The 16781-nt window shown below is 50.7% G+C and overlaps 6 protein-coding genes across 6 annotated transcripts; 4 read left to right on the forward strand and 2 right to left on the reverse strand.

Moving 5' to 3' along the window:
* Positions 1 to 4500: 4500 nt before the first annotated feature.
* COL26b_014123 (uncharacterized protein) lies at positions 4501 to 6629 on the forward strand (the record flags this gene model as incomplete). Its single annotated transcript, XM_053186701.1, has 2 exons — positions 4501 to 4587; positions 4638 to 6629. The coding sequence occupies 2 exons, from the start codon at positions 4501 to 4503 to the stop codon at positions 6627 to 6629; spliced, it is 2079 nt and encodes a 692-aa protein (XP_053029351.1).
* Positions 6630 to 7598: 969 nt separating this feature from the next.
* Positions 7599 to 8177, forward strand: COL26b_014124 (uncharacterized protein; the record flags this gene model as incomplete). Its single annotated transcript, XM_053186702.1, has 1 exon — positions 7599 to 8177. The coding sequence occupies one exon, from the start codon at positions 7599 to 7601 to the stop codon at positions 8175 to 8177; it is 579 nt and encodes a 192-aa protein (XP_053029352.1).
* A 698-nt stretch (positions 8178 to 8875) lies between these two features.
* COL26b_014125 (uncharacterized protein) lies at positions 8876 to 9990 on the forward strand (the record flags this gene model as incomplete). Its single annotated transcript, XM_053186703.1, has 2 exons — positions 8876 to 9629; positions 9686 to 9990. The coding sequence occupies 2 exons, from the start codon at positions 8876 to 8878 to the stop codon at positions 9988 to 9990; spliced, it is 1059 nt and encodes a 352-aa protein (XP_053029353.1).
* A 1040-nt stretch (positions 9991 to 11030) lies between these two features.
* On the forward strand, positions 11031 to 11864 carry COL26b_014126 (uncharacterized protein; the record flags this gene model as incomplete). Its single annotated transcript, XM_053186704.1, has 1 exon — positions 11031 to 11864. The coding sequence occupies one exon, from the start codon at positions 11031 to 11033 to the stop codon at positions 11862 to 11864; it is 834 nt and encodes a 277-aa protein (XP_053029354.1).
* A 615-nt stretch (positions 11865 to 12479) lies between these two features.
* Positions 12480 to 13658, reverse strand: COL26b_014127 (uncharacterized protein; the record flags this gene model as incomplete). Its single annotated transcript, XM_053186705.1, has 1 exon — positions 12480 to 13658. One exon carries the CDS (start codon positions 13656 to 13658, stop codon positions 12480 to 12482), a length of 1179 nt encoding a protein of 392 aa, XP_053029355.1.
* Positions 13659 to 14125: 467 nt separating this feature from the next.
* Positions 14126 to 14915, reverse strand: COL26b_014128 (uncharacterized protein; the record flags this gene model as incomplete). Its single annotated transcript, XM_053186706.1, has 2 exons — positions 14126 to 14188; positions 14250 to 14915. The coding sequence occupies 2 exons, from the start codon at positions 14913 to 14915 to the stop codon at positions 14126 to 14128; spliced, it is 729 nt and encodes a 242-aa protein (XP_053029356.1).
* Between the last annotated feature and the right edge of the window lie 1866 nt (positions 14916 to 16781).

Raw genomic sequence — 16781 nt, forward strand, 5'->3', positions numbered from 1 at the left:
AGTAGCCCCTTGGGCGACATATACTGAGTCCGTTGCGATGACAAGGCTCCTGAAGCCCTCACCATGCCAAGCTCGAAATTTCAACGCGCCGAGTGCCGCACGAAGTTCGGCGCGGTTACTGGTCGCCCGGTAGACTTGTCCATCAACACCCCGGTCTTCAAGCCTGAATCCTACTGAGCCTCCCTGGGTGGACTTAAAGACAAAGCCACACCCTCCAATAGCGTCTGGCGTCCCATTTGAGGAACATGCCCCATCGACGTAGACTAGCATCTCGTGTGGATTTGAATAATTCTTGAAGCGGTGGCTACCAGGCGGGAAAAGTGCAATCGGCTTCATTGTCTTCATTTCTGGATGCCAGTATGCTGTAGGGAAAAAGCTGCCTGATAATTGCGTTCGGCATGAGGCTTTACTCCACGCAGAAGGCTCGTCACGGAGACCATACATCCCCCTGCTGGTATGATTCTGCTTGAGAGGGTTTGCTGTGGTGTCTCCCTCAGCCTGGTCGGGAGACAGCTGGCGTCCAAACTTGCTACTGGCGACTTGAGCGAAGGAGACGTCGCGGGGCGTGGGGTTACCACCGTCAAACCCGAAAATACCTTCGTCATCGGACGAGATATAGTCGCCTTCGTTCAAATCGAAGCTGAAATCAACACAGCATTTCCCACAGACAACTTGGTGATGAGGCGTGCAGACCATGACAGACTGCCCGTTGGATAGGGTCATGTCAGTTGTATCAGGATACGACATATTCGTCAAAATAAGAGTAAATCTTGGATATAGAACAGTCAAAGTGAACGAAACCAAACGCGAGTTGTCTGTTATGACCCGACCGACGACCCCGCCTGAAGGCCCAACAGACAGTGACATTTGTAACCAGGTGACGCATGGGTAACCAGGGACCCTCGGAACGGAAGAACTATGGGAACTGCCGTGCTGCATTGCTGCAATCTAGTGGAGCACCGGTGGGACACTGGTGTAAGGTCGGAGCCTGGGTAAAGCCGAAGGCCGGTAAACCGGGTCTAGCCTGTGACACTACAAAAACGTTTCCGACTGATGTGAAAAATTTCCTCATTTTAACTCTCTGATACGGTTAGTGAACGTCAGAGTACTTGCAACATACTTGAAATGGGTGCATAAGGCATGCTTTTTATTATTGTTTGCCGCATGGTTTTAGTATTTATTTTCCCCTTCCTGCTGGCGAAAGATCTGACAAGCGTCGATTTGTCCTTTGAGGGGCATTTTGCTTGGCAAGAGCTAGTCTTCTAGCGCATTGTAGCGACTCGAAGATCTAAGCGTCTTTGAAAACCATCTTGCCGTGAAAGATGCAGTCTTTTGGTAGCTTAATGGCGACAGAAAAGTCTGGGTGGGTTCGCTTCGTCTTTGGGTCGCCAATTGACGACCGAAAGATCTGGAGAGGACCACTTCATCTTGTGGTGGCATCTTTCGGTCGTCAGTTGGCGACCGAAAGATTTCGGTAGGTCCACTTCTGTCGTGTAGAGGCTACTTTGGATACTTCGGCGGTTAGAGGATACATCGGAGTGAATAGTCCGCACATGACATGGCGCACCAGCCTCATTCGTTCAGGGGGCGCGCGCGTAGCGCATGCAGCAGAAGAATCAAACAACACAACTCTCCCATGCTTGTTACTACGACCAATCTGACAACTTCATCTTGCCTTCAAAGATGCAGTCTTTTAGCGGCTATTGTGACGGGTGGCTGCCAAGGCCCTACGGCCCGAGGATCATCCGAGGATCCTCCGAGTATCCGGTCTAATCAGTGACAGGAGGTATGCAGCATAGTTTCTTTCGATTCTTGTTCTTTCTTCTTCTTCCCTAGTTTATAGTCTCTACCCATAGTGCCAATTAACGTTTTGATGTTCAAGATCTGTGGCCGTGACAATGAGAACGTAGCGGACTTATAGGGCAGGCCTTCTTTTCTCTTAAAGATACTCATAATAGTCACTATAGCTTGTTGCAATACATCACCTTGGACCGTTACAAGATATACTTTGTGAAATACTAAAGATAGTTATAAAAAGCAAAATAAATATAATTTAAAAACTGTGTTTTTTTTTTATTTCTAACCCGAACTAAGTTAAGTGATAGCTGTGAATAACTTTAGCTAGAGCCTGTTGTTACGACCCGTCATGCAGGATAACAGTTGACCGACCCACTTGGGCGTCGGGCGGCTAGGACAGGACATTTGTACTGCAGAATCACGGGAACAACAGGGACTCACTCGGAACCGGAAGAACTATGGTACAGGTCACGTGACGATAAGGAATGAGCATAGATAAGGGATCCACAATGAGCGCTCAGTGGATACTGGAATGAGCGCTCATGGCAACAAGGAAAACAGTGCTCATGAACAGAACAACTGTTCAGATAGGAAAACCTGTATATAGTATGACCTGAGCCCGGCTCAAGGTCAGACTTCCATAGCTCTTCAGCAATCAATCCTTGTACTCATCTTCGGATACTTTCAGCTTACCTTCACTGCGAATACTTGTTGAGTCTAAGACTGATCACCTTAGCCTCTGAAAGACCCGATCTACTACAGCCTACGACCTACGACCCAGACCACGACCACAGTGTACTGTTACTACGTTTCAATCTCCAGCTTCTGTTAGCAGACCCGACTGTCGGATAGCTGACCGTAACACCTGTGTCATTGAGTCGGTGACGATCAGCGAATACCTGGTGTTGCATGTTTTTTTCTTCCTCTTGGAAACCTTGAAGGCTTTTTTGTATTGGTACGGTACTGTTCCTGCATTAAGGCCCTGAACCCGCCAACTAAACTGCCCATCCGGTCCGGCTCTGTGACGGGCTGTTCCTTCGTCGGCCTCGGGAGCTCTCGGCTCCGTAAGCCGCTTACCGAGTCTGCTTACCTAATCATACTTGGTGGTATGAACCCTGCAATCCACAACTAACTAGTTAATGGTTTTCCATTTCTTTCCCTAACCTGTTTGTCAGACCAAAAGTGGGACCCACAATTGCGGAGCTATTGTGGCGCCTTATATCTGACACTGTTGATGACATTTCCTATCTTAAATTGAACCTAGGTTCAACACATTTCCCCATTATCTCACTTTCAATTGAACCTGGGTTCAACGTAGCTTTCGACATTTTCTCGATTTCAATTGAACCTGGGTTCAACACCGTTTCCCTCATTTTCTTAAGTTATCATTTCCTCTATTTTCTCAATTTATATTGAAGCTGGGTACAACCTGTCACGGTCTATGAACCGATATGAAGCTTCGGCTAGACCCTCAGCTATGGAATACTTTGGAAGGTTACAGAATATCGTGGAAGGTTATGAGAACCTTGTCGGCCCTTACTCAATAGAAGCTTCTGGAAGAAGACTCACATGTATTTAAAGATGAGAAGGGCACCACTCTTTCCCAGAATGGTTCTTCTTTCCTCCAGCTTGGAATGCTCGTAGTAGTAGGCTAGACCAATGGCAACGACCTTGTCCTAGACCCTTACAGTAATAAGCTTTTATAATTATTTAAAAAAAACTAGAATAAAATAACTATATAGACTTTTATATATATAACTTAATCCCTTAGTATAAAACTTAATAATAAATTAAATATATTACTACTTCTATTAGTATACTTTAATAAGATAGTATATTATTAAATTAACGTATAGAAATATTTTGAATATATTAAAATAAATTTTAAAACGAAGAAGCTATATAATATTAATTAAATCAAGCGTTTTATATTATTAAAGTAAAGCGCTTTATTAAAAGAACTTAAAGATATATATATAATTACTATAGCGTAGTAGTAGTTAATAGGGGCAGTTTACTAGATATATAAGGGGTGGTTAGAGTAAGGGGGACCTCTTATGTATCCCTGGTATTATAAAAATTCACCAAAGAATTCTTCACAAAATGGCCATGTCGTCTCTAATAACTGTGACTCCTTCATTGAAGCAAAAGCTTCGAGGCTTCGGATACTCAGTAAACAGGAAATACAACTGAAAAGATGCAGGCAAATGAGGTAGTCTCAAAAGAACCGAGAGTCACGATTGAAAATCACGCCTCCCGGTTCTCATGCGCAACGCTGAAAAGCAGCGGACAGCTCTGCCAAAACAGGCGTAGCGTCGCACCCGCGAGCCTGTTTAGGCATAGTGCCATTTCGTTGCCGCTATCTGCAGCCAACCGCGACAACGTAGAGTCAGCATTGTGGGGATTTTGTGCCCCCACTAGTTCAGTGTCGCTGCGCCCTCCACGAGCATCTCGCCCGACGCCGCCATCCTGGATCCTGTCATGTCAGTCAGATTACCGCCATCGGCACAATCTGCCTGCCGGCTTACCGACCAAAATGCCAACCATCCTCCCCAACAGATCGAAACGGCCTCATGTCTCGTCTTCAGTATGGACAGCTTCCTTCCCCTTAACCCCGCTACGCATTCCTGAACGACAGCTTTCTAGCACTCGATAGCAAAACCCCTTGCGCTGAGCGGTGACACAGCTGTTGGTCGACCGCCAATGGAGACGCAATCATCACGACCCAAGAAGACAGACATCGTCCGAAAACGGACCGGATGCCAAAACTGTAAAACAAGGCGACGCAAGGTTAGTACACGTCCATCTCTTGCAAACGACCGCGGGCTGACCTGTTGCAGTGTGACGAGACGCGCCCCGATTGCTCCGCCTGTGTTCGTCGCGGCATCAAGTGCAGCGGCTACGATCGTCCCGTCGCCTTCAAAGACGTGACGGCCTTGGCCGCAGAGTCGTCACGAAAGTTTGAGGCCGCTCGCTGGTCGGCGCTGCGACATGAGGATGCGCGGAGAAAGCGTCGCATGACGGCCACGGATACGGCGTCGTCCGAAGTCATTCGCCCCGACATCATCATCGGACCGGCGCTCAGCGCTCAGGCCCCGTCTGCTCCGGTGCCGGCACCGTCTACCAACTTCATGTCGACTGAAGCCTGGTCTGGAGGCGCGTTTGCGCTGCCCTGGGGTCTTTTCGATATCCCCAATGCGCCGTCGCAGGTATTCCCTGAGGTCGCTCCTGTGCTGGGTACCGTCATCGAAAGCCTTTCGACTCCGCTGCCTGGACGTGCATCCGATGATACTACCTCGCCGCGGCAAAGTTCACCGGAGGCTTTGACACCTGCCAACTGGGACGAGTTCCTCGTGTCTCAAGACTCGCCTCTCGACACATCATCTGCCGAGGAGTCCCTTCTGGGCGAACCTACCACCGACCTCCAGATCTCGCTACCCCTCGAAGAGTCACTTGTACAGCATTTCGACACAAATGTCATTCCCGCAATTCCCGTCGCGCTAGCCTTCTCGAACCTGTTCCAATCGAGCAGCTGTTTCCGAGCGGCAGTCCTGGCGTTGTCCGCGAGCCATCTGAAATTGGCAGAGCGGTTACCGATGGACTTTCAGAGCCTGCGGCGGATATGTGACGACAAATGCGTCTGGGTCTACTACGACACAGCGGTGAAGGACCTTCAGCTGCAAATACAGCGATCCAACAAGAGCAGCGAGGAGCTGGCCGGCGCAGCCCTCCTTCTAGCATACCACGAATTGGAGGCGGGCACGGCTTTTGGCCTCAGGAACCACGCCAGCGGTCTCGACGCCATCGCCTCAAAGATGGACTTTGCCGCATCATCAATGCCAAACCTCTTCAAAGCATGGCGGATGCTCCGCTACGACATTCGATACACGTATACACCGACCCGCAAGTCAAGCAACCCTGTCGACAATTACGACAGTGCAAGCTTCCTCGACCCTCAGTTGGCGATCCGAGATGTCATGTCCAGAGTCTTCAGCCTTTACTCGAGAAACGCTATGGAGGCCAGCTTCCTCAATGACAACACTGTTGAGGGATCAAGCGCGTCTGAGAGGGCAGCCAGATGGCTTTGCTCCGTGCTCAACAGAAAGTCCGACCACCGCAACTTTCAGAGGGGCGACTTTTACAAGGAGGATCTGACGTCGGAAAAAGTGCTGGAACAATGCGATACCTTCTCAAAGCACCTCGACTCATGGCACAAAGGCCTGCGCGACTGCGACCTACCTATCGTCCGAGTCGGCGCCGACGAGGACACGATTACCGGTCCCACCTTTGAGCCCGTCATCACGTACCGATTTACCGACAACACGAAGGCCATGGACTACTTGTTGTACCTGATCTCCCGCATGAGCATCAGCAACCTCCGCTCGGTCTGCGATCCCTCTGTCTCAGCAGCCGCGACGGAGGCGTGGGGCAAAGTAGCCCTCGGCATCATCTGCGGTATGAACGTGCTTCAAAAGCAGCAGTTCACGGTGCTTCGTATCGACGTTCTCGTCCGCTGGGTGGCTCTCCTGGTCGAGAGCACCAATTTCGCCAGAACGATCCTCGACTACTTGATCCCGAAGGTCCTGTCCAACGGGCTGACGGCCCCGGAGATGGTCTCGTGGGTGTACACGAAGGCAAGGATGGAGTACTGGCTAAGGGAAAAGCTGCGTGGGCGGGCTATGAGATTCTTCATGACGGGGGTAGAAGAGGACTCTGATCCTTGGTGCATCCTCACCCCGCATACGATGGCAGGCTTTGGCGACTACAATGGCAAAGGCAGCTTCAGGGAAACCTTTGTCATGGATTGCTTTGCTTCCGTTGATAAGAGGTGATGGCATTCTGGGCTTTGTGCTCGACGCTCGACAGGATGAGAGAGAGCCTCGTCGACTGGTCAGTCAGGCATGTTGCGCTGCGATGGGTGCGCTGACGTCTCCAGCCGGGCTGATTTAGGTTGTGGTGGCACTTAGCAACTTGGTGCTGTTTTCCCATCCAGGTCAAATGGCGTTATTCTGGCCATATGGGGCAACCTTGAGGGTCAAGAAACGAGCTTATATATCACACTGCCGTCGCTTCCGCAGACCGCAAATCTTCGCGTAGAGACCCTGATGACGCTGGGGTACGAGATAGAAAGGCTGCAGTATTGACATCCCTTTTCCCGCCATCTCCGAAAATCACTGCAGTCTTTGTACACCGCTCGCCCAAGCTCCTACCCGTCATGCCCGAAATATCGACAGTTGAGAAGCTCAAATGGGCCGATCATCCATACATTCACGCCCTGTCAGGCCTGAGGTTTCCGAAGAACGACAAGTGGAAAGGCCTATTCCGTGGACGCAGCCTGGAGTTATTCGGAGTTTTCTTCGATGATTCTGCTCTCGACACCCAGGGGGGCGTTGAACTAAAGATGATGTATTACTTCAACGTCGTTAATCAGGAGCTGGGCAGGCTCCCAAAGGGGGTCTTCGTCGCTGGATTCGGTTCCGATGTTGATCAGTCACTAATCCAGCACTCGCTCTACTCCACGATCGGGCGAGCTTATGAGAGCTATCCCTTGGTTGACAGACTCCATTTCGCCTTTGGAATCGTGAATACACTTGTCCTTGCTCGGAATGCCTTCGTGGAAAGGATGGGGAGTGGCCCAGCGCCCGCATATGGAGGCCTCGGACAGGTTGTGGACATTACAAGATTGCTTTCACGAGATCGTCCAAATATGCTCGTTGACGGATCTAATTACGGATTCTTACGTGACGGTAGGTTTCCCATCTTAGTCTGCTGAATTTCATCCACTAACATTTTTCGAAGAAATGGACGCAGAGTCCCCCGCCAGCGAGGCATCCTCAGACGACGACATCTTTACTCCATCAACCTCGGAATCGGCCGATGTTGCAGAGATAGAGGAGCCTGTACAAGAGCCCATCCCAGCCTGCTCAATCCAGCCTGTCGTCCCGCAGAGCAGTCAGTCGCTTCATCCCCTTCTCGTGCAGGGATCGACGTACAAATACCCAAGAAACTCCACCATTCCTCTGACGCCGGTCATCAAAGAAGACGAACTAGACTGCGCTGAAGCAAAGGAGGATGTTCTGGGCAAATATAAGGAAAGATGCAACGTCATGTCGAGCAGGATTGAGCGCCTCGAAAAGGAAAACCGTCAACTGCAGACCCGCTTTGTCACCGAACAAACACTGAAGACACGCAAGACATTGTCCCTTCAGGCCAAGGAGAAGGATCTCTGCATGGTTCAGGAAGCCTTTTGGAAGCTTTGGGAAGCCCACCGTCGCCAGTTGAACAGTGGTTTGGAGGCCAACGGTATGGAGGGCCTCTCTTGGGGGGCAAACGATGCAGGGATTTTTCTTTGCAGCTTGGATCTCGGAAAGGACTCTTGAATGATCGGCCTTAGGCGTTCGAAGCTTGATACCATCTGAAATGGTCATGGTCTATATCTTGGGACGGAGGGATCGATCTTGGCTTTTCAAGTTGGTCTTCTGAAGGTTTAGATGACTCGCGGCTTCCAGGAACTGTTTTCCTTCTCATGAAGTATAATTGGAAGACATATCTCGGCTTGCGCTAGATCGCTGGTTTCCGCCCATGTGATCACCGCAATGAGCTTGTTCCCTCCTCTGACCAGACTGCGTTCGCTATTCGGAGCGCCTTTCCTGGCAGTCGTGAAGCTTTAAGAGTGCCTTCTCAGTGTCAGAAGCTTTCTTAGAAGGGCAAGGAGTGTGATGGCTACCTATCCACCTTGATCGACCGTTCTGAACCCTGCTACTGGAGTTCGAGACCATTAAGGACTTACCTTCCTGGTCACTCCCCACCTTTTTTTAAGTTGCTATTAGACTTCGCAACATCTCTAGACCAGAAGAGCAAGTTTTTTTTCATAGAACCTTATATACAACATCTGTCGACTATTTCTTCTCTCTGAATTCATAAGCCTTTGTTCTCGTTGTTGTCTTATTACCTACCCTCACCTTTCGTCAACATCCATCATCGTCTTCAGTCATCGCCGTCCCCCGCCGAAGCCGCTAAGTTTTTCCGAGTCTCTTTTTGACTGTTTCTCCTAACAAAACCGCTAACGGCTTGCAGGATGACTAATATCAATACTCAGCAAACCGACAAGGTGGATTATTCGCACGCAATCGAGGTTGTCCCTATCAGCCAAACTCAGGACGATGAACAGTTTGTTGAGGACTGGCTAAGGCTCGACGAAGGGATCCTCAACGAGCCAAGCGATCCTGTCAGCCAAACTCCGGAGCACGAAGAGTTGGATGAGGACTGCGTCATGCTTCAGCAAGAGATATTCAAAGAGCAAACCGATCCTGTAAACTACTATGCGAGCCATCCTGACCTGCGCAGGCTGCCAGGTCTTCGCTTCCCAGGAGAGATCGGCGACCCTGTAACTCGAGTTGGCCAGGCTGGTTGGCGCATGTTCTTTGATGGCCCAGCTCTCCCGTCTCATAGCAACAAGCTTCTTCTTGCCGCTAATATCAAGAAATTCACGGATATTTATGTGGAAGTCGTCACAGAATCTCGCGGCGTCGGTCAATGGAATGAGGTTCTTCGAGAAGCCATGCAGCGGTTGACGACAAGAACTGGCAGGGAGAAGTGGGGCGCCGTCGCTGTGGAGGATTGTTCCAAGTGCATGACCCGGCTGGTGGGAGCCCGCAACCTGTTTTTGAGGAGAAGTGATCTGCGTCGCGGTCACCTCCGTGGTCAGCGCCCGATAAAGCTTCCAAAGGGGTTCCGCCCTTTCTTGGCTAGTCTTGACAGGTGGATTGAAGCTTCGGTTTGGATTCAGCCAGGCCATGAGCCCAGTGCGACTCACGAATCGATGGAACCCGGTAAGTCTTTGCGAATATGTTGCCAATATACTTCATGCGGAACGAAATTAATACAGCTGCGACAGATGAGAAACCTCAGAGACCTCCTAAGAGGTCGCATGATGAGACAAGCCCGTCAGACGAAGATGTGGAGCCGCCTAACAAGATTCGTCAGGTTAAGGCGGAAGATACTGGAGCATCCAACCAGGCCGAGTCTTTGACCTCTGGTTATGAGCAGCGTATTGCGATGCTGGAGGCTGAGAATCGAAAGCTTCAACACAGCTTGGCCGAAAACAGCAAGATTGCGGAGGAGGACGACTCAAGAAGACCTCGCAACTGGGTCAAATCGGCAAGAGATTGGGCAGCCTCCTTTTGGGGCTGAGCACGACGGTCTTTTGGCCGCTGGTGTTCTCTTAGGACATTTATGATGTGCCATAATAGCACATGTCGCCAGAGGGGGAGTTTCTTTGACCTCTGTCCATGTTCGCCAATTACCATATCTGTTATCGTCGTCCTTACTGTTGTCATCATCTGATGCCGATATCCCGAATTGAGGGGTCCGGAATTTGTTTGACCTGATCCTTGGCGTCGGACGATGAAGTGCGACTTCATTGAAGATTGAGAGGGGCTGAGTAGATGCAATTCGTCTTTTAACAAACAGGTTTCATTTTCAAAGAACATCCCGAGGAGAATGCGGCCGCATGATGCGTCGTCCTCAGGCCGAACATCAAGCGAGCTGCGTGACTGGTCACGGGTGGTCAATTGTGGGGCATCCCTTTCACCTCTGATTGCCTTCAAGCAACCTCAGATCACGGGATGGGTATTTAGGGCAGTTGCCTTGCCCGTTCTGCCACGAGGTTCCGGTCGATGATTTGAGTGAGTTTGACGTAGTGGTTAAGGCTGGCCCCCTTTCCGCACTTCGGCATTCTACCCTCTCGCAGACCCTTTTTGTAGTTCGTCTGTTCAAATCATCGTATCGTCCCTCATTTTTTCCACCTGGACATATTTAGCTCAAATTGACGGCGCATTTCTACTTCTTTGGCCTCGCCATATAAAAGTTTTTTGGGGAATTGAGAGGAAGATTAGCTTGTCTTGGCCTAAGTTTCTTGTAGGCTCACAGATTCATTCTTTTGATATTCCTGCCGTCCAGACGCTCGAGCGAGCAAGATTCTGTCGCTCCGCGGTCCCACTTTTCAGCTCACACGACCAACTTCACTCACTCACAGCTACCTCATTCATTCTTTCTCTCTTTTCTTTTCCCGCTCCATCCTTGCAAAAACACGACTCCAGCGCCCGCTTGGCGATCATCACAAAATTGCTCCCAGCACCACCGACATATCCGTCATCAGTCCGACCAAGATGGGAAGACCTCGAAATCACCAGACCAAAGCATATGCGCCTTGGTTTAAGACCGTCAGAACGATGCCTGGTCTCGCGGTTGCCGGAAATCGCCACAAGCCCCTCGTACCTCGTCACTCCCACCCTTGCTTCATGTTCATGCTCTGTGGAATCAATAATAGCAAGAAGGAGACCAGCCTTTCGTGCAATGATCGTATGCTCATCGTTGCGCGCCGTGGTACCGAGATTCTTGAGGCCGCCGCGGCTGTCATCGAGAAGATGAACAACGATCGCCACTGGACTCCGGGCGAGATTTGGCAGGCAGCTCTGAGAGATCTTTCCGAGAAGGACCCCAAGTGGAAGCGCCCGACCGCCCCAAAGGCGCCAGAGAACGTCATGGACATCCTCATCAAGGCCCGCATCAAGTTCACCGCGGCTGAGCGAGCAACGCAAGTCTCCTCGAAGGACATTCAAAGCTTCTTGGAAGTGCTCGACAAGTTTATCAACATCCAGTCCCAGCGCAAGTTCTGTTCCCATTGCCGCCACCAAGTGCCAGCAACCCGCCAGCCTCGCTCCGATCAAGAAGATGGCGATCATGTGCAGAACCACGAGGACGCCTCGATCGGAGATATGGGTAATGACTCGGGCGACGAGAAGCTTGGTAAGAAGCCTGAATTTCCCCACGTTGCCGCCGTCGTCGTCGACGTGACTGCTGTCTACTTTCGCTTCTTTGCTACCGAGGTGCTGACAAGCTGTCCAGTCATCAAACCAGAGTACGATCCCACCATCCCTGACGCCGCCGCTGTTATGCCACACCAGCCCCCGGTCTCTCCCGACAACATGAAGCGCATCCATGTCTTGGTCGCCGAGAAGCATGCTCTGAACTCCGAGAAGCGATCCCTGACAGAGGCTCTCTAGGAGAGAGACCAGAAACAGTAAACTTCAGGGTTTGCAGGAGGAATACGACGATCTGGACGAGGAGAACGACGACCTGCTGAAGGAAAACGATAAGCTTGCCGATCATTGCGATGAGCTCGAGGACACAGTCTGGGATTATCAGAGATGGCTGAACGCCGATGAACGTACCATCCGTGTCCAAGAGATTATGATCGCCCGGAACCAACAGGCGATGCGCCGACAGCACGCTGAGATCCAGCGCCTGCGGCAAGAGAACGCCTTGCTTCAGGCTCGAAGCATCCTTCGAGCCTGGGCGCAGTACCAGGAGGGAAGACGCCACTAGTCTTTGAGATGAGACAAAACAAAGGGCGGTATGAAGTTTCCAGAGATTAACTAGCTTGACTAGAGGGCGTGGAGTATTCTTTGACTTGGAAAAGAACGTAGTATCGCAGGTCAAAGGCGTACGTTTGGGCTATGAATTGTCCCTCAGAGCATGTTATGTCAGGAATATGTTTATAGAGCTCGGGATTATGACTACCTTCAGATACTGCGTTCGCCTGAAAACGATTCAAGGATTTCAAGGAAGACGAATCGAGCGAGGAGGTTCTATGAGGACTATTGGGCCATTTGCTGGACCTATTGATCGACAACGAATCCATCTTTGTGGGGTCTCATCCGTATAGGTTGGACCAACGGTGGTCTGATCTCCTGTGCGTTCGCCACCAAGTTGATTCCGAGACCGGGGGTAGATGGAATGTCAACAAAGCCCTCCTTAGGCGTGGGAACATGATCAACAATGTCGCTGCCAAGATGTCTCGAAGTGCTCTCGAATACCCCAGCCTCGAATCCCGTAGCATACTCCTGTATCGCAAAGTTGGGAATCGCCGCGGCAACTTGTAAACATGCTGCGAGCCCTATCGGCGAGAGCGGGTTATGCGGAAAGATCTGAACATGGTTGGCTTCGGCCATTGCTGCCACCTTCTTTGCTCCGGTAATTCCGCCACAAACAGCAACATCCACCCTTGCGTACTCGAGAGCGTTTCGGGCCAGCAGTGCTTGAAACTCGTAGATGGTGCAGAAACGCTCTCCCGTGGCAATCGGGACGGAGATGCGTTCGGCCACGCGAGCCATGGCATCGGCGTTCTCGGGTCTAATCGGGTCTTCAACGAGCATCGGGAATGTGTCGGCGATGCCGTTGCAGAAAGTGACTGCTTCTGCCGGGGTTAGACGACGGTGCAATTCGACGAGCAAGTCAACCTTGTCTCCGACAACCTCCCGCATCTTTCGCACATTTCCGATGGCATCTCGCATCTTCTGAACATGTGTCTTAAAGTAAACCTTATCGGTTCCCTCGTCGAGAAAGGGATTGATATGCCCGAAGGCGCTGAACCCCATCTCCATCTTCCGCTTGCATTCTTCAAGCACCTTCTCAATGGTACTCTCATAGATGTGTCCATAAACCCGAGCTTTCGTGCGGCAAGCCCCGCCAAGGAGTTCATAGATGGGAACACCCAGAGCTTTACCCTTGATGTCCCAAAGCGCGATGTCAATGGAGGAGATCGCGGCGTTGATGGCAAGGCCCTGGAAGTAGCTGAAGCGATGCATCACGTTCCAGTGGTGTTCGATGTCGAACGCACGCTTGCCGACGAGGTACTCGGCGAACCGGTTGATGCATGTCGCGGCTGCTTCTATGTGACCCCAAATCCCAGCCTCTCCATAGCCAATGATGCCTTCAGTCGTCGTGATACGACAAAACATGAACTGGCCTACATGAAGTGGCTCGACAGCACTGATAATCTGTTCCTGTCGCGCCATCTGATGAAAGTTAAACTTGTGATCGTACTTCGGAGATGGATGTACCCACGTTCAGCTTGATGAATTGCGATGGGAATATTCGGATTGTTAGAGGCGCTGGCGTTGAGATTCCCCCCACACCAAGTCATTCCCGCATGATTCTCACTAAAGTAGCGAAACAGATCAGCCAAGACGCGCCCAAACATCCGATATCGCCCTCGGAAAAGGCCACGGGCTCGTTCTGCAAAGGATTGATACTGGGAGTGATTCCCCGATCCAATCGGAGCATCACGCATGTGACATCTCCCAAGCCTTGGCGCGGGGTATACTTCATCCTATGGTTCATCCACTAGATCGGCGGCTTGTTATACGTGAGTTATCGACGGACATACAGAAAGCTTAGAATCGGGTTGTTCATTACAGCTGTCGCTGACGCAGATTATCCAATGCCTTTGTTTCCGAAAGGCTTGGCTGATTACTCCCGAATTTCAGAACCCAGCATTGGCGCCCATGAAGTCCAGCTCGGGGATGATTCTACCCAAATCAAGAACCTTCGTCAATTTTGTCAGCTTACATGCTACCTCGGATGTCAGATGACACAGGTCGACTTACCAGCGAATCCAATTGTTCCCAGTTAGGCAAATCCATCAACTCAAAGAGATTGTCCTCAGTCCCAATACTTTCGAGCCACGATGTTGCACCCGGCTCAAGCGCAGTTTCCGACAGCGACATAGACTTGCTGGTATGCGATTGAGAGCTTTGCTGAACCTGGTTTATGACCTCAAGACGGTATTCCTCCATGATGACGGACAGTCGCCGACCAAGGGAGCTAGGGCTAGTGATGCTGAACAATAGCCTTTGACAGCGCTCTGCTGCTTCAAAGTGCTCTTTCCAAGGAGCCTGGTTGTCTTTGTGATTCCGGATGGTATATGTGTACAGCACAACCACTGCGCAGAACGCCTGATACGGTGCAAACCAGAGCGAGGGATACAGCTGCTTCGACTCGACCATGTAGTCAATGATGGTCACGACACTTAAGGCTGCATCAACGCATCTCTTGACATTTTCTTTCGTTTCTTTATCATGACTGGACTTTGTGTAGTCGTTGAAGAGACATGGGCGATAAATGAGCATCAGGCAGTGTCCAGCCGCGAGGCTCAGAGTATTGCTCTGGCGTTGGTAGATTGGTTGCAAGATGCGGGAATCGACTTTGTCCGGATTAAGGAAAGCCGGGAGCTGGTCTCGCCAGGTCTGAATCTCAGCGCCTAGCCTGGCCATTGTTTCGTGCCTTGCTGTCTCATCCAGCGAGCTGATGCCATAGAGCTGTCTCAAGATCCTGCTCAGTATCCTAGCCAGCTGTTGGTGTGCTAGAGGACCCAGCATGATATTCATAGCTCTTCGACTGGCGACATCCACAGATGTACTGCCCAAAGCGTGATCCTCAATGATTGCAGGAACCTCTTGGTCAATATCGTCGTCATGAAAGGCGCATGGCCGCCCGAATATGGCACTCAAGTATCTGTCCAGGTTGTATGCACACCAGAATGTCCGTTTCCTGCATTCAGATTCGATGAGGCATCCTGTGCTGTCGCCTATGCCGTCGAGATTAAACTTCTTCCGGTGCATTCCCAATGCAAGTACAAGTCTTGAGGTTGTCCCGAAAAGACTCCAGCAGTGATTGAGTCGTGACTGAGTCATAATGTAGAAGCAACAACCGAGGAGAGCTTGGACGCTCGTCAAAGTAGCGGGTTCTGTCTCACGGTTGAGCTCCTGTTCGGCAGACTGGAAGTAGAGCATGCTATGAACGCAATTAGAGCGGCCCTGATTTTGTTCGTTTGATGGTCAAAACTCACCCATTGCTGACGTTAGAAGTACCCTGCGGCTCGATGTACTGAATTGACTGAGCAAACATGGTCATGATGACTGCATATTTACTTCTGGAGTGAGGTGCCGAAACCATGCCATTTTGGTACAATTCTTCCAGCCAACCCTCAACTGTAGGTCTGTGAAGAAATCTGTAAGTTGGTGAGGATAGCTCGAAGTAGGTTTTCAGTAAGTTGTCCGCCTTCTCTTTCGGGGCTAAGATGACTGCAGTATTGTCGAATTGAGGCAGAACAGGATCGCCGAGAGCAAAGACTGAAGTTTCAGTTGATCCACCACTATTCTCTCTCAAACGTCTTTGCAAGCGGAGAAGAAAGCTAAGTCCTGATGAAGCGCCAACAAAATGACCCTGGCGATCACTCTCACCCGGTTCTGGCGAAGCTTCATTTCTCGGTTCTCGTCCCTTACATGAGTCATTCTCAATTGCGATGCCATTCAAACCATGGCCATGAGTCTCAGACTGAGTATCTTGAACTGACTGAGGAGTTGAAAGAGGGTAGGGTGAGATTGAGGGTGATTCAGATGGAATCCCCGAATTGGGGCGAGGCCTTCGCTTACCCCTGGCATATGGGGCTTTGAACTCGCAAACGATGTCCTCTTGAACACACTTTGGGCAGGGCTGCTTTCCGGTGCATCGAATCTTTTTGCTTGAGGAAATTCAGCATTCACATTTCAACTGACACGCTGCCGCCATATCAAACCTTCCCATCCGAGGAATGTTCGTACCTTTTGCAGTAGTCGCAGGCTCGGCTAACTCGTACCCTAGCCCGCGGACTTTTCTTTGGAGTTGCAGGGCTATGCGAAGCAGCATGCTGAGACACAGGAGAGTCCATCTCTGGAGAATCTATCATCGACAGCATTTCGGTTTGGAGGGCTCTGGGAGACAAAGGTGTTTCTGAAGCAGTCAATATTGCCGGTTGCTGAAGATATCCGACATCCGAATTGAAGTAGCCGAAGCCGGAAAAGCCCCTGTTACCCCACAAATACAGGGACGGAACGGCTTCGCCCCTCCAAAGAGTTTCCGCCGTCCCCTGCCGGATAAACGGGCCCAAGCGTGACTTTTCGGCTTCATTCCGCTTCTCTGAGACAGAAGTTTAAACATTTTATGTTAATCTATCAAAGCGAATTTAAACTGAGCCAATTGGTGCGGCAATGTTTGTTTCTCGGAATTGATTGTCTAATCATAACTCAAATCCGTCGCACCTTTGATGTCTTGCTTAAGCAACTCAAGCACACCGGCATTCGCACCCTCCACTGCCGCTT

The sequence above is a fragment of the Colletotrichum chrysophilum genome (assembly GCF_026319265.1).
Source record: "Colletotrichum chrysophilum strain AFK26 chromosome Unknown scaffold_297, whole genome shotgun sequence".
NCBI classification, from domain to species: domain Eukaryota; kingdom Fungi; phylum Ascomycota; class Sordariomycetes; order Glomerellales; family Glomerellaceae; genus Colletotrichum; species Colletotrichum chrysophilum.